General features: G+C 40.3%; 1 protein-coding gene across 2 annotated transcripts in view; it reads left to right on the plus strand.

Annotated features, from left to right (window-relative positions):
- Window positions 1-237: 237 nt before the first annotated feature.
- The window catches only part of kcnh4b (potassium voltage-gated channel, subfamily H (eag-related), member 4b), a 58325-nt gene continuing 32622 nt past the window's right edge, over window positions 238-25940 (plus strand). For both annotated transcript variants that reach the window (XM_081697781.1, XM_027017672.3), the window contains exons 1-4: window positions 238-1269; window positions 18108-18341; window positions 20505-20636; window positions 21102-21232. In XM_081697781.1, the coding sequence (XP_081553907.1) occupies window positions 1194-1269; window positions 18108-18341; window positions 20505-20636; window positions 21102-21232 (573 nt within the window). In that variant the 5' untranslated portion in view covers window positions 238-1193. The remainder of the gene's footprint in view (window positions 1270-18107; window positions 18342-20504; window positions 20637-21101; window positions 21233-25940) is intronic.

Genomic DNA, 25940 nt, shown 5'->3' on the forward strand with positions numbered 1-25940 from the left:
TGTAAATATTAGATCAAATATCTAACGTGTGTTCGTTTGTGTGTGTGTGTATTTGGGACTTTGGATTTGTGTGTAAATTAGAGAATGATAATATGTGTGTATGTATTTGTATCTCTATCTCATTGGCTGAGAACCACCGGAGTACATCAAAGTGGGTGTGGGGACAGAGAGAGAGAGAGAGCAGGAGAGAGGAGGAGAGATAGGGAGGAGGGAAGAGACAGAAAGAGAGAAACACAGACAGAGAGGTGGGAAGCAGTGTGAGCTAAAGTGAGAGAGAGATGTGGAGGATAGATGAAGCAAATGAAACAGTTCTGTTTGAGCCGTGCTGAGATTGGGCAGGAGACAGAGAGACACAGGGGTCTTGGCCATTGCAGCTAATATGGGCATTTGGTTTTAGATGGGCATTTGTGTGTACGGATTAGACGGAGAGACATGCAATATTGGGATATGCCTGCATGGTGGATTTCCCTGCTGGGCTGCAGGTGCGTGGAGCTGTGATTAACCTGACACACAAAGACTCTTCTGCTGGAGATAGAAAGAGAGGGACACAGAGAAAGAGAAGGAGAGAAAAAGAGTCAGGCTGAGAGAGAGCAATGGAAAGAGAGAGTACAAGAGACTGAGAAAGAACTGTCACACACCAAAATGAAGTGAACAGGAGTAGCACCAGAGAAAGAAAACCAGTGCCAGAGCAGCTCTGCTCCACCGTCGACACCTACAAATGAAGGGAAGCAGAGAACGAGGGGATGAGACAAGGATAAGATGAAGAAAGCAGAAAGAACAATAAAAATAATTATACAAGGATAACCTGAAAAAGCAGAAAGGAGTGATATTCTGAAGGAGAACAACACAGAAATGACCCGAAAAAGGTTGCTGCCTTCACCTGTAAGAACTGATGAGGGATTTTCTCAAACATCTCCTGCACCCTGAATGCAGCCCCTATACTCCAGGCTTGTCTAAGTCTCGTTGACTTTGAAGAACAAAGGAGGTTCCTGCCATATGGGGGACCTTGCTCCCATCCTCTCTTTTGCGCTCACCTGATGGTCCCAAGTGTCGCCCCCCATCAGCTGCCTTGCTTCGGGATGGCGTGAGAAGCAAACAGGGAGAGAGAGGAAGAGTGTGTGTTTTCCGAACAGGGAGAGAGAGGGAGAGTGTGTGTTTTGCGGAAGGGCTGGAGACTCTGGAAGCTTGCCACCATGCCTGTGATGAAGGGGCTCCTGGCACCTCAGAACACCTTCCTGGACACCATCGCCACCCGCTTCGACGGCACCCGTGAGTCCTTCCTGCACACCTTGTACTACTGACCAATCAGGCAATACTGTGAAGGGCTTGTGTGAAATCACAAGCAAAGCCCACTTCACAAGGGGTGTGTAAAAGGCTTTTTACATGAGGGATCTGTAACAGGCCTTTTAAAAAGGGGTGTGTAACAGCTCATTTAAACAAGGAGTGTGTAACAGTCCTTTTACTTAAGGAGTATGTAACAGGATTTTCAACAAGGGGTCTGTAACAGGCCTTTTTATTGAGGGGTTGTAAAAGGCCTTTTAAACAATGGGTGTGTAACAGGTTTTTATCACAAGGGGTGTGTAATGGGCTTTTTACACGAGGGGTGTGTAACAGCTTTTACACTAGGGCATGTAACAGGCTTTTTATTGAGGAGTGTGATCAGGTCAGTGTGGTGCAGACAGAAGACTGGACAATGACAGTGTTGCTGGAAAAATCCCTTTAACACTGATATAAGACCAGTCTGGTGTGGGCATTTCTGCTAAGAGTAGAGTTTGGGTACATGCCACTCCTCAGATCAGAGCAGCATGCAATTATGCTCCCATGCTGCTCTATCAATGTGTTTTATATGGACCTCAATAGCATAGCAGAACCTGAAGACAGCACGGTGCCCCTGAACTGTGTACCTGAACATGGCATGGTGTTCCTGAACACAACATGGTGTAGCTGAATATAGTATGGTGTACCTGAACACTGCACAGTGTAACTGAATGCAGCATGGTGTATTTGATCTGTGCAACTTGCATGGTGTATCTGAAAATGCATATACCCATACACATTATGTTGTACTGAACCTTACCACCTACAAAAAACTGGGTGCTGGTGTGTGTGTGTGTGTGTGTGTGTGTGTGTGTGTGTGTGTGTGTGTTTCTGTACTCGTGATCTCCTTAACTCTGTAAACTACAGCTTTGACAGGAACTTACTCATTAGAGAATAAATCTGTATATGTATATGCCTTATTCTGCAGTTTGAAAGATTGCCATGATAATAAAAAGGTGGGACATATAGTCCAACATGACTGTATTCTCTTTCTCTTTCCTTCTCTCCCTTACTTATGTTTTTGTACCTGCCAAGCAAACTCATGGGAGAGTTCTTTCTAGACTATTGTCTGTGTTTGTCAGGGGACAGGTGTCCTAGAACCTGTGTATGTGTGTGTGTGTATGTGTGTGTGTGTGTGTGTGTGTGTGTGTGTGTGGTTGCCAGGAGACAGGTGTGCTTATTTTGAGTACAGCAACAACAAAGAGCTTAACATAATATGTTTCACAGTGTCTAACATGACATAATGTCTAACACGAGATGCTTTGGTAACAATTAACACTCCAAATCTCCTTAGTCACACCACCAAAAATCTGCTATTACACAGCATCACACTCAAATGACTATGATGACAGTTTTCCTTCGTTAATTATATCCCCTTTACTACCAGCTCATGTGGCATTGTAAATGACACTGTATAATTGGACCTCACACACCATTTGGCTAGCATGTTCTCGATGTGCATTCTGGAGTAAGCAACTCTAAGCACTGACAGCACATTTCGAACAAAATTAATCTGACAGATTTACACAAACCACAGAATATAGGGAACCAAATGAAGACACAACACAAAGGCTGGTTTGTAGTCTTCATTAAAGGCAGCTGCCTATTTTACAACAGGTTCCAATTCTTGTGTTGATCGCAGTACATTCACATTAGTGTGGCACCAGTATTTGACTAAAGACTGTACATCATGTTATGTTCAGCAGCAAATGCTAATTAATTTCCTGTGCTGATACTGAACTGTGCTAATGCTGAACTTTGTTAATTCTGTTCCTATGCTGATTTGTTAATTTTGTTCCTATGCTCAATTCTAATGGTCAAAAGGAGGTTAAAATAGTTAAATACTCATATACACGCCAGGAGGTTAAAAAAGCCATACACAGTGTTTTCTGTGATGTATCTCACCACAGTGTTTTTTGCAGTGTATCTAACTACAGTGTTTTCTGCAGTGTATCTAACCACAGTGCTTTCTGCGGTGTATCTAACCACAGTGTTTTCTGCGGTGTATCTAACCACAGTGTTTTCTGTGGTGTATCTAACCACAGTGTTTTCTGCAGTGTATCTAACCAGTGTTTTTGGTGGTGGTGTTTTCTGTATTGTCATAGTTGGCCCCTCCATGGTTGGACCTCATCCTGTTTCCATGGTAACCATGTCTCGTGTCTTTGTTTTTCTTTGCTTCCTGGTTCCATATGTTCTGCACCTTGTTTGGTTTTCCCATTCTATCACTAGCTTCACCTGTTCCTTGTTTCATTGTTGTTAGCCTGTGTATTTATACTTTGTGATTTCTTTAGCGTTTTGCTGGTCGTTGTTGTTCCTAGCCTGCCTTGTTCCAGCCCTGTCATGGTCTGCTTCTGCATTGTTTATCCCTTTTCACTGTTGTTTGCCTGTTTTTTGTTTTCGTGTTTGGCTTTCAGTTTGTTATAACGTATTCTCATTTTGTTCGTCTCAGTGCCCTGACCCTGAACCATTACAATGTCCCTGATACTGGATGTGCCCTTAATAAATCTCTCTCCTCTCAGCATTTGTGTCCCATTCATTCCATGTTACAGTGGTGTATCTCACCACATTGTTTTCTATGGTATATCTAACCACACTGTCTTCTGTTGTGTATCTCGCCACGATGTTTATTGTGGTGTATCTAAGCACAGTGTTTTTGTGGTGTATTGTGCCACACTATTTTTGTGGTGTATTGTGCCACACTGTCTTCTGTGGTGTATCTTGCCACAATGTTTTCTGTGATGTATCTAACCACAGTGTTTTCTGTTATGTGTCTAACCACAGTATTGTCTGTGATGTATCTTCTCACAGTAATTTCTGTGGTGTATTGTGCCACAATGTTTTTGTGTTGTATCTAACCACAGTGTTTTCTGTGGTGTATCTATACACAGTACCTTCTGTGGTGTATCTAACCACAGTGTTTTCTTTGGTGTATCTAACCACAGTGTTTTCTGTGGTGTATATAACCACAGTGTTTTTGTGTTGTATCTAACCACATTGTTTTCTGTGGTGTATCTAACCACAGTGTTTTCTTTGGTGTATCTAAACACAGTGCTTTCTGTGGTGTATCTAAGCACAGTGTTTTTTTTTGTGTATCTAACCACAGTGTTTTCTGTGGTGTATATAACCAGTGTTTTTGTGTTGTAGCTAACCACAGTGTTTTCTGTGGTGTATCTAACCACAGTGTTTTCTTTGGTGTATCTAAACACAGTGCTTTCTGTGGTGTATCTAACCACAGTGTTTTCTTTGGTGTATCTAACCACAGTGTTTTCTGTGGTGTATATAACCAGTGTTTTTGTGTTGTATCTAACCACTTACTCTCCACCCCCTAAAATGATCATCACTGTTATGCCTCACAGTCGCTCTTAGTCACTGTATAGGCTGTTTACCCTGGTGGACCAGGGTAAACAGGTGGAGGTGGGGAACAGGATGTTCTTCAGGAAAGTGCCATCTCCCCAGTGCTGGGTTATGGGTAGGGTTAGGTTAACCTTTACAGGACATTCTGCAGGAAAGGTCCTTCTACCCATTGCTGGTCTGCTGTGGAAGGGACATGTTTATATGGACATCTACACATCTGCAGAACTGTTCATGGGTCTGCACAGAGGAAACACAGAAGATTCAGAGTTGGCTGGCACTGTAGAGCACCAGTGCTCCAAAACTCTTTGGCAGTTGAGTTAAAATAATCCAAAACTAATGGAAAGTAATCCAAAACTAATCCTTAATAATCCTTTGGATTAAGTTACATATACATTTTAATAGGTAATCAGTAATCTTTAAATGAATATATTTTTAAAAAAACAATTCCCAACCCTGTGTAAACATATATTAATATTTTATAGAGTAAGAGTAAGTCATTTGAGTGGTAAATATGCAATTCCCAGTGTTGTGTTGAAGATTCTCCCAAACAGAATGTTATCAGTAGAGATTAGATCATATTTGTTTGCTATAAATAAAATTATGAATCTGGATTATATAAGAAAAAATATTATTTTATAGTACATAATGCAGAGTAAGCAAATGTGTGAATAAAGGGGGACTGTGTCATTACCAAAATAATTTCTCCAACATTCCTCCAAAGTTTCACCCTTAATAGTAAGACTCTGGAATAAAGAAAAAAGAAAAAGAAAACCGCTGGCATCTACATCTCTGTGTGTGTGTGTGTGTGTGTGTGTGTGTGTGTGAGTGTGACATACATGCACATATGCACACACACACACACACACACAGAGGGAGAGAAAGAGAGAGAGAGAGAAGCAGTGTAATGTTCTTCCTAACAGCAGCAGGAGCCTTTGGGTGCTGCTGGCCCAAAATAACTTGCCCTGGTTGCCTGGGAGACCAGAGCGGAGATGCCGAAGCTGGTGTTGGCTGTAAGTGAACACAGTGCCTGGAGCTTTTTAATGACAGGATAACAACTTTAGCATGTCCCTCAAGATGGCAGGGGAGAGTCTGTGGGGCAGTTTGAATGATTAGGAGAGACACAAGCGCCTACGTTGACAGATTGGTGGATATTTCAGAGATTCATTTCTGGCCAGTTTAGCTCCGAAACCACCCAGGGAGTGGGAGACTACAGGGGCGTTATCCATGAATGTTGGTAATGAATGTTACTGCCATACCAAATTATTAAAGTGTATCAAGCTAATTGGCAGTAAGCATTGTTAAGGTAACCATGGTTAATGTCACCATAAATGTCTTCTGGGTAATAATAAAGGTTATTTTTGTTTGTTTATTTGTTGGTTGCTTTAGCAGAGGTCTCGGGCTTCCCCCCTCTGGTCTGGTCTCAATGCCATCTCAGTCTCATGACTAATGTTCTTGATGTTGCCTTGGTCTCAAACGCAAGTCTACTGCAATGCTTTGGTTAAACCTTCATATTTTATGCTTTATAATGTTTATACAGTACAATGCAATCAGAAGGTTTAAGTTTGAATTCTTATTCAATTTGCACCTTCTTCAATTTGCACCTTCAATTTACACAAACTAAAGTGGCACTGTGGTGCAATCAATGGTTTGAAACTTCTTCCTCTGCTTGCTTCCCCTCATTTCCTAAGTGATTTCATTAACCAGCAACCTAATGCCCACTGGAATGATGCATCCTGTATATGATTGTGTATGACTGGAGTGATTCATCCTGTGTATGACTCTGTATAACTGGAGTGATTCATCCTGTGTATGACTGTGTATAACTGGAATGATTCATCTTGTGTATGACTGTGTATAACTGGAGTGATTCATCCTGTGTATGACTGTATATGACTTGAGTGATTCATTCTGCAGAATACTTATCAGGACAAGATTTCCCACATTCTCATGTTAAGGCAACAGTTAACTCTTTATTCTCATGTTAGGGCACTATTAACACTGTCATGCTACTCAAAGCCTGAATGGTACAGCAAATACTTTTCCCATTTTGCCAACAAAATGTCACCTTAACAACAGACCATCAGAAAAACTCTTTGATGCTTTCTTGGTGCTTTTTCTCCTTAGTTCAGTTGCTATGAAAATATGCCAATACTTCAAGGGTTTAACAGTTCAAACCAAAGTCTGGCTAGGTTCATAGGCATGCATGAGAGTTTACATCAAGTCAACATAAAACTTATCATATGCACAGGAATTCCCTCCTATACAAACTACACACTAGATACTATAAGCATATTAACACCAGAAACATGGATACAGAGTAATAGAGGTATCTCATTTTCCAGATGGTCATGAGTTTCATGTGGTAAAAGTTTGAAAAATTAATTGTCACATAATAATGTCACACAATAAACTTCCACAGCTTGTCAAATCTTATTATTCCCATAAGACCTAATTAGACACAATATATTAAGCCTCTAAGCATTTAACAGTCAAGGAAAAGTTGCTTAAAATGTAAGTTATCATAGGTACATCACCCTCATTCACTCTAATCAATTTTTATGTATATATAACATATAAAGTTACCATATATATATATGAGAGAGAGAGAGAGAGAGAGAGAGAGAGAGAGAGAGAGAGAGAGAGAGAGATGTAGATATATTTAAAATTGTAGTGAAGTACACAGAGTTTCCAGAGAAACAGGATGTTTCGGACAGAAGTCCTTCATTAGCTGTGCAGGCAAAGTGCCTCTGTCTGAAACGTCCTGTTTCTCTGGAAACTCTGAGTACTTCACTACAATTTTGGAATATCTCTACATCTCTTACTACATTTACAGCATTTAGCGGACACTTACTAAAGTACACTGCAGTTACTCACCTGGAATCTTCTTTGGATATATATATATATGAAATCATCACCTAAAGTGGCTACAGATACCGACTATATAATGGTGCAATCATCAGTCAGCTCTTCTCAATGGATATCAATCAGTGTGCCAGAAGTGAAAGAGACATCAACTCACTAATCCATCTCACCAGAATATACACCAATGACATGAGAATATCATGAGGATTTGATAAATGTAGTCAGATGATTACAAGAGAGGGAAGGTAGCTAGAACAGAGGGGCTCACACTACCAGAAGGTAACATAACAGATGTTGAGGGCAGCTACAACTACCTTGGAATCCCAGATAAAGAGATAAAGAAGCATGACTGAAGCATGTAGCTTCTACAAGTGCCATTTTTATGGAGCAACTTTTATAAACAGGGACAAATTGGTTATTAAGGACCTTATGGTGATAAGGTCTTGTAGCTTTTTGACACTCAAAATTCAAACTTTCCTAAAACTGATTCATCTCATTATTGTCAAAATTGACATAGTGAAAAGTGTCTTTCCTTAATTTCCACCAGTGCCCACAGAGATTTACCTTGGGATGGATGAGAAACCTGAGGTGTAGCTGGAGGTGGAGCTAGGGGTGGAGCAATGTTCCATTGCAGCAATTTAAGGGGTTCTACTGAAATATTTTTTGATAATGTTTATGATCAATTTAGAGCCAGTCTCCAATAAGGTAAATAAATGTGGGGTCAGAATGTTCTGGAAATGTTCACGTGTATGTCAACCTTACTAAAAGCAGCATCCTGGTTTTTATATCTCAGTCTGGTCCAGAAGCTTGACAACAACAAGCAAAAATAAACAGGGTCATGCTGTCAGTAGAGCTGCAAGAAACAGCAAACCGTCAACAAAAGGTTGAACTGCATAACAGCTGCGTATACAACGGCACTGTCTATCATTAATGACAAACACAAGTTACTTCTTTCAGGCTGACACCATAAAGTAGCTCTAAGCAATAAAAATTGTACAGGAGATTTAAAAGTGAAGTCATTTATTCTTGTACATAACATCCTCCCACACACACACTGCTGCAAGGTCCACAGATTCTGTACTTCATAGCGATTCTGAACAGTGTGTGGTCTCTGCTTGATCCATTTAATCTTTTAACTAAAGAAGGAAAAAAAATTCAGTCTCTTAATCATTTCTTTCTTTCTGACTTTCTTTCTTCCTCTAATCCATCTTTTCTTGTTGTGTAAACTATTTTCTGTCAGTACTGTAAATGTATAACTCAGAAAACTAGCTATCAAAATTAAATTAAAAACCATATTGAGCTGTTTTGTGTCTTTATAGAAGGATTATAATGGTACTTTATAATAATGGTAGTTTATAGAGCATTTATTAGCTTCTAATTCATAATGAACTAATCATGAAATAATGATTTAGTTAGTGTTAGTGTTCATCATGAATTAATATATTAGTAATAAGATGCATCTTGCTCACTCCATAAATAACTGATCATGAACAGATCAGTAAGTCTGATGTTATGCTTTAATTGTGAATATACCACTTGAGAAGCTTATTTATTTAGCTGGAAGGAACAAACACATTTTCACAAAATAAGTCATCTCTAAGTTTCCATCAAATAATGAACAATTCCGGTATTTAACCGCTATTCTGGTCATGGTAGTTCATTATTAGATAGAAACTTTGTGAAAATGTTTTGATGAGGGCACCCTGGAACATCAGCACTCTGCTGCTCTCAGTCAAGAAACTTGAGTGAGAAAAGAGAGGTGAAATGACAGTATCATAACATCCCAGTTTACCATAACTCTCAATGCCCATGGACCCCACAGATCTACACCTTTACCTAAGATGAAAAAGTAGTTAATAAAATGCCGGACTGTACAGATAGGTTTTCAGCATAGCCTTAAATATTGAGACTGTGTCTGAGTCTCGAACATTTACAGGAAGGTTATTCCATATTGTGGGAGCTTTATAGGAAAAAGCTTTACTCCTTGTGGTAGATTTTCTTATTCTTGGTACTAGTAATGAGCCTGCACCTTTCGATCTAAGCAGACATGGTGGGGCGTAATGCACCAGGAGTTCTCTAAGCTACTGTGGGGCAAGACCATTCAGTGCTTTGTAGGTCATTGGAAGTATTTTATAATCAATACGAAATTGATTATATCATATTGATTATCAATATGATATGAGTGATGTGACCAAATTTTCTAGTTCTAGTAAGAACTCTGTCTGCTGCATTTTGAACTAGCTGGAGTTTATTTAGGCACTTAATGGTACAGCAAGATTGTAAGTGTAACAATTGCCTGAGTGCCGCAGGGCAGAACAGGACACACAGACTCCATCGACTTCGTGAAACATGTAATAACATAGAACGTAAAAGACAATAGTGGCACTCACACATAACATTAACAATGAACATAAACATACTTGACGCTAACAATAACGACTGTAACATTAACACAGGCTAGACAAACATGGATACTAACATTGTACTCAGACGCTAACAAACAATGACAGTGAGGCACGCACTCATTGGGGTTTAAATAGACTGGAAACACTTAACAATAAACCCCATACAGGTGTGTGCCATCAAGGGGGTGTGGCTACAAACAAGTAAACCCCCCTGCACATGGTGGGCCGTACCACGTGACTCGTGGGGGGATGCGTTCCATGACAGTAAGGCATTACAGTAGTCCAATCTTGAAGTGATATATGCATGGACTAGCTTTTCTGCATGTGAGGAGAGCATGTTCCTAATCTTTGAAATGTTCCTAAGGTGAAGAAAGGCGGTCCTAGAAATATTATTTACATGAGCTCTGAACAAGAGTCTGGGATCCATAATAACTCCAAGATCTTTAACTGTTAGAGAAGATGTGATTGGGAGACCAATGAAGTTCACTGAGTAATTAGAGAGCAAGGATTTAGCTGTCTCTGGGCCTAATGGAAGCAGCTCTGTTTTGTCAGGATTAAGTGAGAGAAAGTCCCCAACATCCAGTTCTGATGTCCTTTATGCATTTGTCAATAATACTAAGCTGATATATGTCCTCTGGTTTGGCTGAGACATATAGATGAATATCATCAGTGTAGCAGTGTAAACTAGCACAGTGATTACATATAATGTCACCTAGGGGTAGCATATATAAAGAAAAAAGCAAAGGTCCTAGAACAGATCCTTGTGGGACACCATAGTTAACCTTGTTGTATGATGAGGAGTCTCCATTTATGTTAACAAGCTGGTAGCGACCAGCTACATCAGATTTAAACCAGGAAAGGGCTGTTCCCCTAATCCCAACAACATTTTGAGTCTATCTAGTAAAATGTTGTGATGCATATTGTCAAATGCCACACTCTGATTAGATTTCAGTAAGTAATTGTTATAAGTGTTCCTTATATCGATAAGTGTTTGATATACACAATGAGTGATAATGCGCACATGAAAAGCAGGTATGGCCAGACAGCTACACATTTACTTGCTCAAAGTGGTAACTGGGGTTATTCCCCACAGTAACCATAGTTACCCATGGTATCTAGCCTTGAGAAACAGGTCTGACAGTGCCGAGCTTCCATAACACAGAGAGCTTTGCTACATGCAGTAGTACAGTGCCTCCTGGTTTCTATGACAACGCACACATGAATGGGCCACAATTCTAAGATATTCATTATGGCTGTAAAGTTAACAGGAAGAATGCGATGTAAACCGAGTGTTTAAAAATGCAGAGTAACCAGAAACTCTAGTTGCATTGTTACATATGACCCGTAACGCGTGGTGGCCCGAGTGCTGCAGGGCGAGGGGCAGGACGCACAGACTCCAATGTCTGGGATGTACATTTATTAACATATAACACTAAGGGCACTCACAAGAATCACACATGAGAAATACAAATGAGAAACACGCATACATGCAACAAGAACGAACATAACATTTATCACCACCATTGAACATTTACACACCACATTGACATGTTACGGTAACAATGACCAACGAGGCGGCATTCCCTGACCTGGGTTTACATACACACAGACAAATGATACGCAGGTGTGTGCAGGTGTCGCCACAAACAAAGATCCTCCTACTGCACGTTGATGGCCAAACCACGTGCCTCACGGGGGGCAAGCGTTCTGTCACATGAGCACAATGTGCTGGTATGTGTTTTTCTATCATCTTTTGCCTTCTCACTTGTACTTGCAGTATTTTAAAATAATTTGTAATGTGGTTTTCAAATGTACCTGTTTTTTAACAGTAAACTACCATTTTGTTACTCTTGGAAATAATTGCCAAGTACTAAATAAAAGTATTTGTAAATGAATGAATGAATGAATGAATGAATGAATTAATTAATTAATGTTGTGTGAGTGAACGCTTCATGTTTGAACAGCATGTCAGTTTATCAAATGCTACCATGTATGTTTATCAAAGGCTTACATACTCTCTGCTGCTGCATGACTTGGGGGTTTTGATCAGATTCCAAATGACCCCTCAGATATGATCAGATTTTAAATGACCTCACCGATATAATCAGATTCTAAATGACCTCATAGATGTGATCAGATTTTAAATGACCTCACAGATATAATCAGATTCTAAATGACCTCACAGATTTAAGCCATGTGTGTAGCTGTAGATGCTGTAGTGTCAGGTTTCAATAAGGCTACTAGGGATGTCACAACAGGCACTCATACTGAGTTCAACTCTATTTTCTTTATATATGAATGATACTAGTATATCATAAAGCTCACAGATGTTAACAATATATTATATGCCTGTGCTCTCTGAAAGAAATTTTCAACAATTAACATTATGTAAAAATACATGAAATTATTTCTAAATTAGGGCAAAAGAAACTAGTTATATTCTCTGAATACTGACTATGATGGTATACAGTTTTCTGGTCTACATTTCCTGGTAGTGGAATGAAATATAAAATGCTTCAAAGCTTCTGATATTGCTCACTTATTGTTATCAAATGATTTCCTTTATGATTTTTGAATTCAAACTTACAACTGTTTCAGTAGCCTCATCATATGCAAAGCGGTTCCCTGTGGAAAGTAAAGTAGTTTAATACTGTTCCTCATGGAAAGTAAAGTGGTTTAATACTGTTCCTCATGGAAAGTGAAGTGATTTAAGACTGTTCCTCATGGAAAGTAAAGTGGTTTAATACTGTACCCCGTGGAAAGTAAAGTGGTTTAATACTGTTGCCCATGGAAAGTAAAGTGGTTTAAGTAGTGTGTTTGCCTCAATCTGTTTTCTTAAATTATTTTTCTTAAATTATTCTTAAGAGGCCATTTGTTGCTGTCCAACGCACACTTCAAAACACTGATAGCCCTCTCAAATCCCACAAAAGCTTCTTTTAAGCAGACAACCAATTTAGTTTGTGTATATATGTGTGCGAGCATGTGTGTGTGTGTGTGTGTGTGTGTGTGTGTGTGTGTGTGTGTGTTCTGTGTACAAATTTTCCATCCTGTCTTCATGTCTCCTCCATGGTATAAGAGATCACATTTAGACTTAAATGTACATCTGGTTTCTCCCATATCTGTTCCTTCCTCTGTGTGTTTGTTTGCTTTTATCTATGCTCTCTGAAAGCCATAAGAATTTTTGTGTTAACACTAACCTTAGCTGAAAGTCTGGTTATCCCTCATGAAGGAGAGAACAGGAATGACACAGGGATTTTCTAAAACACTGCTAAACTGGAGACATAACACCTTGTACACTCATGGGCTGTAAAACACTAAAGAATAGGGAATAGGACTGTTATGGAGAACAGAACTGGGAACTGTCTGAGTAATGGTAGCATTGTTGAGGCATGTTGCTGTTCACTGGTTCTGTGCTGCAGAAATTCCTTTAAATGCATTTGTGTAGAGTTAATGTCTAGGGTTAGTGTGTACGGTTAATATGTAGGGTTGGTGTGTAGGGTTAATGTGTAGGGTTAGTGTGTAGGGTTAATGTGTAGGGTTAATGCATGGAGTTAATGTGTAGGGTTAGTGTGTAGGGCTAGTATGTACAGTTAGTGTACAGGGTTAGTGTGTATGGTATATTTGTATAGCACTTTTTACATGTCACAAAGCAGGTTTACAGAAATCATCTATAAAGAAAATCTGGGTCCAGACCCTTGATGATACACAGATGCACTAGATGCAAGGCAGAAACCACTAAAAGTAACAATCCAAGGTTACAGAAGAGTAACTCAGCAAGGTTAGAGACAGTAAACAGGTAATCAAAGACAAAGCAGTAATACAGGAACACACACACACACACACACACACACACACACACAGAGCGCAGTTGGGTATTTCTGAGGTAATCCAAAAATTCAAAGATGGAAACAGAAGCAGAGAAAAAGAGTAAACACCAATGAATGACTAATATAATGCATATAATAATATATTAAAAAATTAATATTAATTACATATATTATTATTACACAGACAGACAGACAGACATTCAGATAGATAGATAGCTTTTGACTATCTCTACATGTTTTACTACAGTACACCTGTTACGAACCCCAGGAACAACCCTCAGTCCTGCACAGCCACACCCACTGACTCATCTCATTCTATCACACACCTCATTCCCATTCCCCTCATTTCCAGCCCCTTTATAAGCTTCCCTTCCCCGTGTACACATCGCAAAGTATTGCTTTACCTATGTGGCGTACCGAGCGTTTCCTTATCCTGTGTGTTTTCCTGGTTATTGACTCCTGCCTGCTTTCTAGACCTTGTGTCCTGCCTCACCCTCGGACACCTCCCGGATGCTACCCCGTGCATCGACCCCGGACCGACCTGACCACGCTCACCTGTCTGATTCTACGACTTAGTTTGTTTGCTAAAATAAAACCTGTGTGCATGCAAACATTACAACACCACAGTTACTCACCTGGAGTCTTCTTCGCGTTTTTATATTTATTCTAACAGTGTACAGATGACTGAAGAATGGACTGAGCTAATTTATCTGATGGGCTCACGGGTTTATTTGTGACCTTTGATTCCTTCAAGAAGGATAATTAGCAGAAATATTGTCTTAAATGCACTGTCTGATTGAATTAAAAGTAATGTCTTAAATGGAATAATTTAAAAAGTTATATTTGTGCACAAGAAAGCTTTCAAATGAGGACAGCATGAGGAGCTCAGTCATGATGTGGTGATATCATACAATCTATGGATGAAATGCTAAGTGAGAAGGCTCTTCACTTTCATTTGAAGTTTGTCCATTTTAATGAATTCCTTCTGGATGCGCTGTTGTCTTGGGCAATAACCACTGTCCCACTTACAATATGTTAACCGATTAATACACCAACCCAGATCCAGGTCCATCTTAGTGTCCAAGGCTTTTTGTAATTGAAGAGGCAGGTACTGTTCATCAGTATTAAACCGTTCAGGCCAGGCCCTGGGGCAGAAGTGATAGTGCCTGCTTGCTCTGTGTTTCCTGGAGCTCCAACACTATTTCTGTGTCTGAAGAAATGTAAAACAGTATTGCTTGTGATCTGTTTTTAGAAACATAATCATCAAGATTCTATGGACACTTGACTACGGTTCTGATTATTAGACAAAATGGAATACATACTTATATTCTTAATTAAGTTAATCACAAACCTGAGCTTTGTTGATGGAATGACAATGTGCTGGGAACTAAAGTACACAGGGCTTGGGGTTCACAGGAGGCATAATAAAAACTTTGAATTTGATATGATTGCAGTCTTTGAGTTCAACACATTCTATTCTGTATACCAGAACTGTAATGTAAGGCAATGTTGACGTTTGTCATTTTTAGGACAACCCAGCTGGTGTGAAATATGAGGTGTGAGTAGAAGGGTTGACAGTGAATTATCAAGACTTGAACACTTCTTGGCCAAGATAGAATCCACCTAAAATCAGTAAATGATGTAAGACCATATTGTAATTAAATTAAATAAGATATTCTATAGAAGATAAATCCATCAACACTGTGTCTGAAATAACAGCCTTGCTAAAATAACTGATGAAATGTGACATGAAGCTACAGGTAGCTATAGAGAATACACAAATAGTGCATTTCTTAAATCATTAAAACATAATAAGATCAATCAAAAAAGAATTGGGATGGCATGTACCTGTTTCAGATGACACATGAATATTGGCTCATCACGGTGTATTGGTTTTGATTGAAACAAGCAACCTCATGCTTCAGAGATTACAGATACTGGACTCAAAGAACACAGCAGATGAATACAGAAACACAGAATCCATTTCCAGTTATATTCCAGCACACTGCCTTTACAGCATCACTGCATCCATTACACTGGTGTTTCAGCCATTCCAGTGGTGCTATATCCATTATAGTGGTAATCTATTATTGTGGTCTTTTTTTTAAGAGAAAATAAATATACACAAGATATACAAATATTCACAAGATTACAAAGTACATATCATTACAACAAAGGTACTGGGTAATTGGCAATTAGTTCAGCGTGCACCAAACATGAACCAACAATGCCTGAGAGCTTTAATAATGTGGGCAATATAGAAGTTTAAAGTAGTATAGGTAGTATAAAATCTTTAGTTTTTGGTTTTACCTATTGTTCAGGAATTTAGGAGTCTAAATTAACATGGTTTTTAAAATGATCTGGAATTGGCATAGGCTCAAGTGAAATATGCCTCCATGTTTTAACCTTGTTGTTGTTCTCAGACAGTCTAATAAAACCCTTCTTCAGTAAAGATTTGAAGACTAGTGCCACTTCAAATGGTACAATACTTTTCAGTTCATTGTGCATTTTATCAAGGGGTGGGCCACAAGGAAACTACTACGTAGATGGTGATCTTTTACAAATTGCATTCACTGTTAAGTCTGCTAAGTCTAACTCTACCTCATTAAGCATTTTCATTATTTTATATAAATTGTATAAGTTTTTTCATTAAATTTCATAAAATTTTCTTTTATAGACCTCATACTGAAATCACTTTTATCAAACCTTGACTGAAGCTGCTCTCTAGTAATGTAACAGTGTTTGTAGTGTTTCATTGCATATTGGGATAAAGGAAGTCAATGTCTTCTAAAATATGAATGTTCAGGTTGTCTCTGCAGATGTATGCAATAGGTTTAGGGTTATTTTCAGGTTAGACTTATTGTCAGGTTAGGGTTAGGGTTATTGTTAGGTTAGGGTAAGGGTCATTGTCATGTTAGGGTTATGGTAATTGTCACATTAGGTTTAGGGTTATTGTCAGGTTAGGTTTAAGGTTATTGTCAGGTAATGATTAGGGTCATTGTCCCATTAGGGTTAGGGTTATTGTCAGGTTAGGATTAGGGTTATTGTTAGGTTAGGATTAGGGTTATTGTCAGGTTAGGGTTAGGGTTATTGTTAGGTTAGGATTAGGGTCATTGCCCCATTAGGTTTAGGGTTATTGTCAGGTTAGGATTAGGGTCATTGTTAGGTTAGGATTAGGGTTATTGTTAGGTTAGGATTAGGGTTATTGTCAGGTTAGGGTTATTGTTAGGTTAGGGTAAGGGTTATTGTCAGGTTAGGATTAGGGTCATTGTTAGGTTAGGATTAGGGTTATTGTCAGGTTAGAGTTAGGGTTATTGTTAGGTTAGGGTAAGGGTTATTGTTAGGTTAGGGTAAGGGTTATTGTCAGGTTAGGATTAGGGTCATTGTCACGTTAGGTTTAGAGTTATTGTCAGGTTAGGACTATTGTAAACCCTCATTGTTTCTGCATCTTGTATGAGTTGCGACAGTTATGCAGCAGCACCATTTATTCTGCTCATTCTGTGTGCATTGCCTGGGAGTTTCCAAAATTTTAAGATCAGCATTAATTAAATCAGAAAATTTTTAAGTGCATTTTTAGTGAATTTATACTCAAGTGGTATAGCAAAGGGAAAGTTACTCTCCTAATAGGCTTTCTTCTCCGTGCATTGTGCATGTCTCCTAAACTAATGAACGTAGTGCATTTATAAAAATTAATAATGCCACTTCTGATTGATAGAAGCATTTTACTCCAAACTGAATAGAAAGATGTTTCTGGGTCAGCCTTGTTTGATGGTTTAGTGTGACTCATTTCAACTCTAAAAGGAGATAATCAAACACTGATCACCAGACTCTCATGAGTACAGGCACTGTCCACAGTCCTGAAATATAGTCCCATGTATAGTACTTGCAGAACACAACCCAACCATCTTATAGATGCAGCAGATCAACGGTCTTATCCTGTTGGACTTGCCCATTTCCTATTGTGCACAGTCAAATATAGTACCTAATCTGCGAAAATGCTGAAAGACTTAAATATAGCACCTAATCTGGAAAAATGCTGAAATACATAATTACATTCAAGTTAAAATGATAGAATACAATATTTTTCTGCACTGAGTAAATGAAATCAGTGGGCGTATACTGCAAAAGATCTTCTAGGTTACAGGGCCCAGAGGGCCTGCAGACCTCCCAGACGGCAGTTCTACATTAGTGGAGTGAGCCTGCTACAGCTCTGCATGATAGCACATACGATCATTGTTGTTATTTAGAGTAGGGAACAAGCAAGAGCACATTATGAGATAGAATTATTCATATATCTCTCTATATCTTTCTCTCTCCCTCTCTCCCTCTCTCCCCATCTTAGACAGCAACTTCCTGCTGGGTAATGCCCAGGGTCACCGTGGTTACCCCATTGTCTACTGCTCAGATGGTTTCTGTGAGCTCACAGGCTTTGTGCGAACCGAGGTGATGCAGAAGAACTGCAGCTGCCGTTTCCTGTACGGGCCAGGGACGAGTGAGCAGGTGTCCCAGGCCATGGAGAAAGTCCTGGAGGGCAAAGAGGAGTACCAGGCTGAGGTCCAATTCTACAAGAAGAACGGTAAAAGAACACAAGGCTAGCACTGCTGCTACTACCCAAACAACAATTGCATAGGTCAGGATCGTCATACACTGCCAGCAGAGCTGTGCTAGTGTGTAAGACAATGGTGGTAAACTAGGGTTGAACCGACTCAAGCACAGTCATAAGGGGATCTGTGAGGAAGGGGGGATAGTCAGTACAGAGATGGAGAGAGAGCAAATGAGAGTCCGCAGTTATACTTTGTCTGAAGTAAAAGCTTGCCCATAGCAACCTGTACAACAGATTTTCATTCTAGCAGGTTTTGTATTTCTTTACTTGCAGGTACTTTCTGGTTTCTCCACTTATTTGACAGGGTTAGGGTTGGGATGGATCCTGGTAGTTCTTTTCCTGTTGATGACACCCAGTTCACTATGTAAATCATTTTTTCCCATAGCGATAATATGCCCACTGAGATAAACTTCAAAACAAGCAGTTTGCTTACACTGTATTCTTCATTCGGAGCACTTGGTACAACATTTCACATTTTTCAATCTTTCATGGAACTCTGGTCTTCTGAACAGAATTATGGGATTGCCTTCCCCAAGAATGCATGTGATGCAGCCTTCAAATGTACCTTAGAAGACAGCAGTCTTCTGTTGCCTGAAAGGGGAGCTTTAACTCAGCACTCAAACACTGCTGCAAATGCTGCCTACCAAGGCAACTGCCTCCTGTATGGAACAGAGCACTTGAACTAGTGCACATTTACACATAACATTTACATTTACGGCATTTCTTGAGAATAGTCACCAAGACATTTCTGAACTTCTCACCTCCTTTAAATATACTCCTTTTTGCAATTGAAAAATATTTTTGCTATATTTCTACATTTTGTACATTTTAAAATGAAATACTTTGACTGTAGTTTTGTATTCAGGCATTTGTAAGGACAATATTGCTCATATCAGAACAATACCAGCTTATTTAATGCGCTGCCATTTTCTTTATCTTTTTCTAAGTATTGTTCAAGTAACTATAGCCATCTCAACTCATAATGTGTACACAAACACACAGAAAGTAATGTTGAAAAGAAGTGAGATAAATCATACTTCACAATATCCTTAGTGATCAAGAAACATAATTTAAAAGTTGATTCCCTCTATATTGGAGAAACTGGTGAAAAGCTTAGGTAGATGGTATAATAGTTCTCTTAATGATAAAGTTTAGGCCCAGAGAAAAGATACGGTGAAGGCTATTGATAGTACTGATAAGTCCCTTTTGCCAGGTAATCTAACACTGTGGTGTCTTCAGTTTGGATTGTTGCCTCATATGAGGTGCCCACTGACAGTCTGTGAGAGGGTTATGAATAAGGCCATAGGGAAGTGGTTAGGTGTGCCTAGATAATATAGAGATGACCTCATTGAGCTCTAAAGATGTGTCAGTAAAAGCTGCTGCTCCAGTTGTAAAAGATAAAAGGAAGTGGAGTCCAATACAATCAGCTCAGAGAGCTCAGGAATAGACACAGAGATGCCAGGAACACAGAGATGCCAGGAGCACAGATGTCAGGAACACAGATGTCAGTAACACAGAGATGCCAGGAACACAGATATCAGGAACACAGAGATGTCAGGAACACAGAAATGCCAGGAACACAGAGATGCTGTAGGGAAGGTGCAAAATTTGAGGGGAGGGCTTGGGTCAGATGATCCATAGAAGGCATTCAAACAAAGCTGCTCTATCAGAGAGGAGTTGAATGATTACTAACTTTATTTGGGAGCAAGAAGAGGAAGGCAGACGTGCAACAGCGGCTGCTGGAGGGAAACAGGTCTGAAATGGGAAAATGTTGAGAAATGAAAGACAAGATGGTTAGACTTATGGGTGATGGACTTAGGCTGCATCAAATTTATCACTAGTCAGTGGATAGGTGAAGATATGGACTGTAAACCTTGTGGTAGAGTTGGTACACTGAGGCACATTTTATCAGTTTGCAAAATTAGTCTGTCAGAGGAAGTTAAATGTGGAGGCATAATCATGTGCTTAAGTCCTTTGCATGTTTAGTGTATAATAGAGGTTAATTCTCTTCCAGGCAAAAGTGGGAAGAGCTCTATTAGGTCAGTGAATGATGGGTAAAGTGTAAGTGGTGAGACACAAGTTAGCATTAGCACAAGATAGCATTAGATGTCATATGGGCTTTTCTTTTTTTTGCAGGAACCTCATTCTGGTGTCTGCTGGACATTGTTCCCATTAAGAATGAGAAAGGTGAGATGGTGCTGTTTCTCTTCTCATTCAAAGACATCAGCGACACGTATGGCAAGAACCACCACAGCAACCACAGAGATGGTAAGCAGAGATCCACCTATCCCCACTCACTCCACCCACAGCCACTCACTGCATTCCCCCCCACCCCCACTTATTCACTGACTTCACCCACCGCCATTCACTCCATTCACCCCATCCCCTCCACCCACCCCCACTCTCTCTATTCACACCACCCACTGCCCATTCACCCCACCCCCTCCACCCACCCCCACTCTCTCCATTCACACTACCCACGCCATTCACACTGTTCACACCACCCACTGCCCATTCACCCGCTACCACCACCCACCCCAATTCATTCCCATTGCCATCACCCACCCCATTCTAACCCAAACTGCCATTCAACCCTCTAACCCAGCCATCACTTGCTCCACTCTCCTAACTAACAACCTCACATAATACAAAATTGGTATTTGTGTAAATGGTTTAGAGTAGTCAAAAGCCATATTTTTATGTTGGAGTGTAAGCACTATTTGTTGTTGGTAGATTCCAAGAGGCACAGCAGGAAGAGTGGCAGCTCTCAGCTGACTGATGCACGGAGACACGGACACACTGTGCTATGCCATATCACCAGCCAGTTCTCCCGTGGGAGCAAGAATGAAGTCAACCTGGGCGGTGTGAGTACGCCACATTCCCCTTATACACTAGGGCCAGTGTGAGTAATCCAAGTTCCCCTGCCCCACTAAGAGCAACATAAGTACTTCAGTATGTAATCAAATAGTCATCAATGAAAAATTGAGATGGATCTATTGATATTATTAATCCTGTTCCATAAATATTTACCTGAACCTGTTTTTGCCCATCATTTAAAATTATGTAGAACACTACAGTGTGACATATGTTTACCTCTGCTCTGCATACAGTAATTTAGCAGATGTTCTTGTTGAAAACAGCTCACATTCTATTTGTGTTCCTCATCATTGCCATGATGATTTTGTGCCAGGCTCAAGGGCTGCGTGACTCAATATACTGTACAGTTGCTCATTGCTGGCTCAGACCGCTAGACCACACAGCTGTCATAGGACAGAGAAAAAATAATGATGTAAGACTACTTGCACAGTATTCTACTGTATTTCTGGTGCTACTATACATAGAAGATAAATGAAACTGGCAGGTGTATGAGAGCAGGTGTTAGTTTCTGGTGTTAGTTAGCAGGTGTTAGTTTCTCCATTGATGATCATGATTTTACAGTCAGCAGACTTGGTTTCTTCCAGACAGTGTTAATAATATTGACCATTGAAAAGTATGTTGTTATCACTGCTCGGCTTAATTCAAAGCAATATGAGAACAAAAGATACTCTTTAGTGTCCAAACTGAAAACTGCATCATATGTTAGAGTAGCGGAAGCTGTTGCTATGTGATTTGTCACAGTTGCTATGGCGTCATGGCAAGGGTAGTGGATGCCATATATGACTGAAGGCCAGAGCCGTCCAACTGCCTCTCTCATACCTTCCCATGGGCTGCCTCCCTCCTACCCTCACATGGGCTGCCTCTCTCATACGTTCACATGGGCTGTGATATTACAGCAGAAAGAACTGCCACCATTGGTTCACTATCCCAGCGTCTCTAGCAAATTGCAAAATCTGCTTTGGTTCATGTGAAGAATATTTTTCCTGCAACCATTTCTACTATAAGCCTCTTAATTACAGTACTTTTTATGAGGGTAGAAATGTTGAAATAACAGTCCAGCTACCTACAATCCTCTAGTATTCATGAGAGTAATGACTTTACTCTACTGAACTAAAACCAGCAGCCCAGGCAGGCGACCTATTGCACTCGAAAATTGCTGCATACACATCTGACTAGAACCAGCTTGTACACAACCTCTACTGGCCAGAACCAGCTTGTAGACAACATAGCCCAGTCTTGGGCCTTGCGCAAGGTGCTCCTGGAGGCGTAACTGGACAGTACAGCAAACCTGCTCTATCTGTAGGCAAGGAGAGCTACGCCTCCCTCTCGTCTGGCTGGTTCCCACTTCTGATCCCAACTGAAAACAGACGGTGCTCGACTCTTGCCTGGTGAAGCCTCCCGCCACCCACTTTGGGGCCAGCTCACAGTACTGCACGCCCAAATATTAAATTGTTATGTAGCACAAGATGTTACAGCACAGTGAGATGGCTAGAAGTGAAACTAGAACAGAATGTTGAAATCCTAAAGCTATTACACTAAAACATAAAGAACAAAATGATCTTCAACAGAAACATATAAATAAATTTATATATATATATATAAAACCAGCAGCCCAGGCATGCAAAAAGAAAGGAAGGGAGGTAAACACAAGTCTCCAAATGAAGTTAATGAAAATAACAAAAATGAAACCAAACATAGAAGTGTGCTAACTACAATAAAAGAAGCCAACATAACATTAAAGACCAACAAAATGGTCATGAAACTAAATAGGGCTTAACTAAGGCAAAACATCACAACCCAATAACCCGCAGGTGGTGAGGGTGATGGCACAGAACACACACCACATGACGGAGGCGTGGCAGAAGCAGAGACATAGTAAAATAGCCACATGCACAGCAACCGCCACACGAAGGCGACTACTGGCATGAAGAGGGGCCATGACAAATAAAAACACACGTAAAATATTTATGTATCATGCTGGAGAAATGTTCCATTTATTCCGACTGTCCACAGTCTGTCTTCAAAATGTCATTTTTACAAAATATCACTGTTATAAATCTCCCTCTTTCAAGTGAATAAAGACACAATCCAAGATACCAGGTGCCAAGGGCCACCCTCAGATTATCAGCACCTTCAGGATAAAAACACCCTCAGAGTAACAACACATTCGGAGTAACAAACACCCACCAACAAAAACAATCAATCTGAGAACCATCCAGATAAATTTTGTCATTATGTTACACTGCGAAAGAAGCATAACCAGCATGGTGAATAACACAAATTAACTCAAACTGCTGTTGGCTTTTATCCTAAAGAGAAACCCAGCCTGTGACTCTATACTCATGATATAAAATGTCATGCTGACAGAGCTCATTAAAAGTGTCTTGAAAAGGCTGCCTTGTGTGTGTGTGTGTGTGTGTGTGTGTATGCTGTGAGCTCTTCACCCTAGAGACACAAAGCACAAGGGACTTATGAAATGCTCAGAGATAACTAACAGCTATTCAGTCTGAGAGTTGTATTTTTTTTGTGTGTGTGTGTGTGTGTGTGTGTGTGTGTGCGTGCGTGCGTGCGTGTGTTCTTAGACAGCAGCAGAAAAGCAAGCAGAGAGGGAGAGAAACAGAAGGGAGAGAGAAACAGTGAGGATGGGAGACAAAGAGACAGAGAGAGAGAGAGGGTAGAAGAAAGACAAAAACATGGGGGAGAATAAGGGAAACATGGGGAGATGGATACATTATGTGAAAAGTAAAAAACTTGGGCAGCCAGATGGAGTGTGTGGAGTGGGGGCAGGGCTTTTGGGAATGGAGGTTTGCGTTTTCACACAAGAGCCCTGCTGAACACCAGAGAGAGGGTAACAATAGGAAAAAATGGAAGTTTAACAGGGTAACGGGGGAAATGGAACGGGCTAACAGGTAAAAGACATGCAGAGTTTAATTTAACAAATAAATGTTAGGGGTTTGGGTGAAACATAGGAACAAATCAGGACAACTCAAGACAACATGGCATAGAAGAAGTAATAAAATTCCTAAAGAAAAAAAACTATTCCTCTATAAGCCAAATATCTTCATTTTTTGGTGTCTTGACATTAACAATTGACCTAAATACTCTCATTTCTTGTATATGTCGTATGTATTCATCTTACAGAATTAATTTACAGAATTATTTCAATCTTCAATCTCCAAAATTAATTACATTTTCAAAAACCTTCAAAAACTCTTTGTTGAATTACCTTACAGGTACTATTTTGCCCTGAATATGCAGCCTAACTTTCATATTCAATAAAGCAAAATGGCAAAACTTACAAAATGTGCTCTTTTGCTTGTTTGAAAGATATACCTCCACAGGTCCTCTTACTGTTTAAGTTTTGCATGCACAAAACTTTATTCCTTTAGTAAATCATTGTCTTAGTAAATCAGGGTCTGAGCCTGATTCTAGTGAATCAGAATTCAGCTTCCAAATTCTGGCAGGGCTCAGTGGTGGGCCCAAATGAGCCTAAAGTAACCCAATCTCCCCACAATTTAACGGCTGCACATGTAATGGCAAACAAAAACAAACTACAAAATAAAAAAAGATTTGAACACAAAAAGGCATAGTAAATTTAAGTATTTTATTCACATATCAATTAAAATGGTTACAATAACAAAACCTTAGTTAGAAACTCAGCATTTGATTCTTAGGTATGGCTAATGCAAAAATCATTAGTAACAGCAGTTGTCGCCTGGTTTAACCAGGCCTATGTTGAATGTTGAGGAACACAGATGTAGTGGAGATGGCAGCCCCCTCTCTTGTGACTGCAATCAACCCTGAGGTAACTCACAACACCCCTCTTGGAAGATCTCCTTATAAAGATGCATTGGGAAACCTGCCTTTGTCCTCCTGCCCAACCGTACGCTCATCCCTCGAGCAACTCATGACAATTACCCCGAGAGGCCTCCATTATAAACACCAGAACCATTTTGACTCTACCCGGATGACACCTCAACCCCTTTATCAGGTTTTCAAAGCCAGAATTCCCAAATCGGCAAGACTTATTAAAAGTCCATGTTGTTGCACAACTACTGGATTTTACCCTTTCCCATGCAAGCACACACACACCCTCAACCTCCCCAGGCCTCTGGTAGATCTCACACACACACACACACAGACACACACACACACACACACACACACACACACACATCCTCAACCTCCCCAGGCCTCTGCTAGATCACACACACACACACACACACACACACACACACACACTCAACCTCCTAGGCCTCTGGTAGATCTCTCTCTCACACACACACACACACACACACACACACACACACACACACACACACACACACACACACACACACACACACCCTCAACCTCCAGGCCTCTGGTAGCTCTCACACACACACACACACACACACACACACACATACCCTCAACCTCCCAGGCCTCTGGTAGATCTAACACACACACACATCCTCAACGTCCCAGGCCTCTGGAAGATCACACACACACTCTCACACACACACACACACACACACACACACACACACACACATCCTCAACCTCCCCAGGCCTCTGGTAGAGCTCACACACACACACACACACACACACACACACACACACACACACACACACACACACACACACACACCCTCAACCTCCCCAGGCCTCTACTAGATCACGGACACACTCACACATACACACACACTCAACCTC

The sequence above is a fragment of the Electrophorus electricus genome, chromosome 15, assembly GCF_041902795.1.
Source record: "Electrophorus electricus isolate QZ-2024a chromosome 15, ASM4190279v1, whole genome shotgun sequence".
Taxonomy (NCBI): Eukaryota; Metazoa; Chordata; class Actinopteri; order Gymnotiformes; family Gymnotidae; genus Electrophorus; species Electrophorus electricus.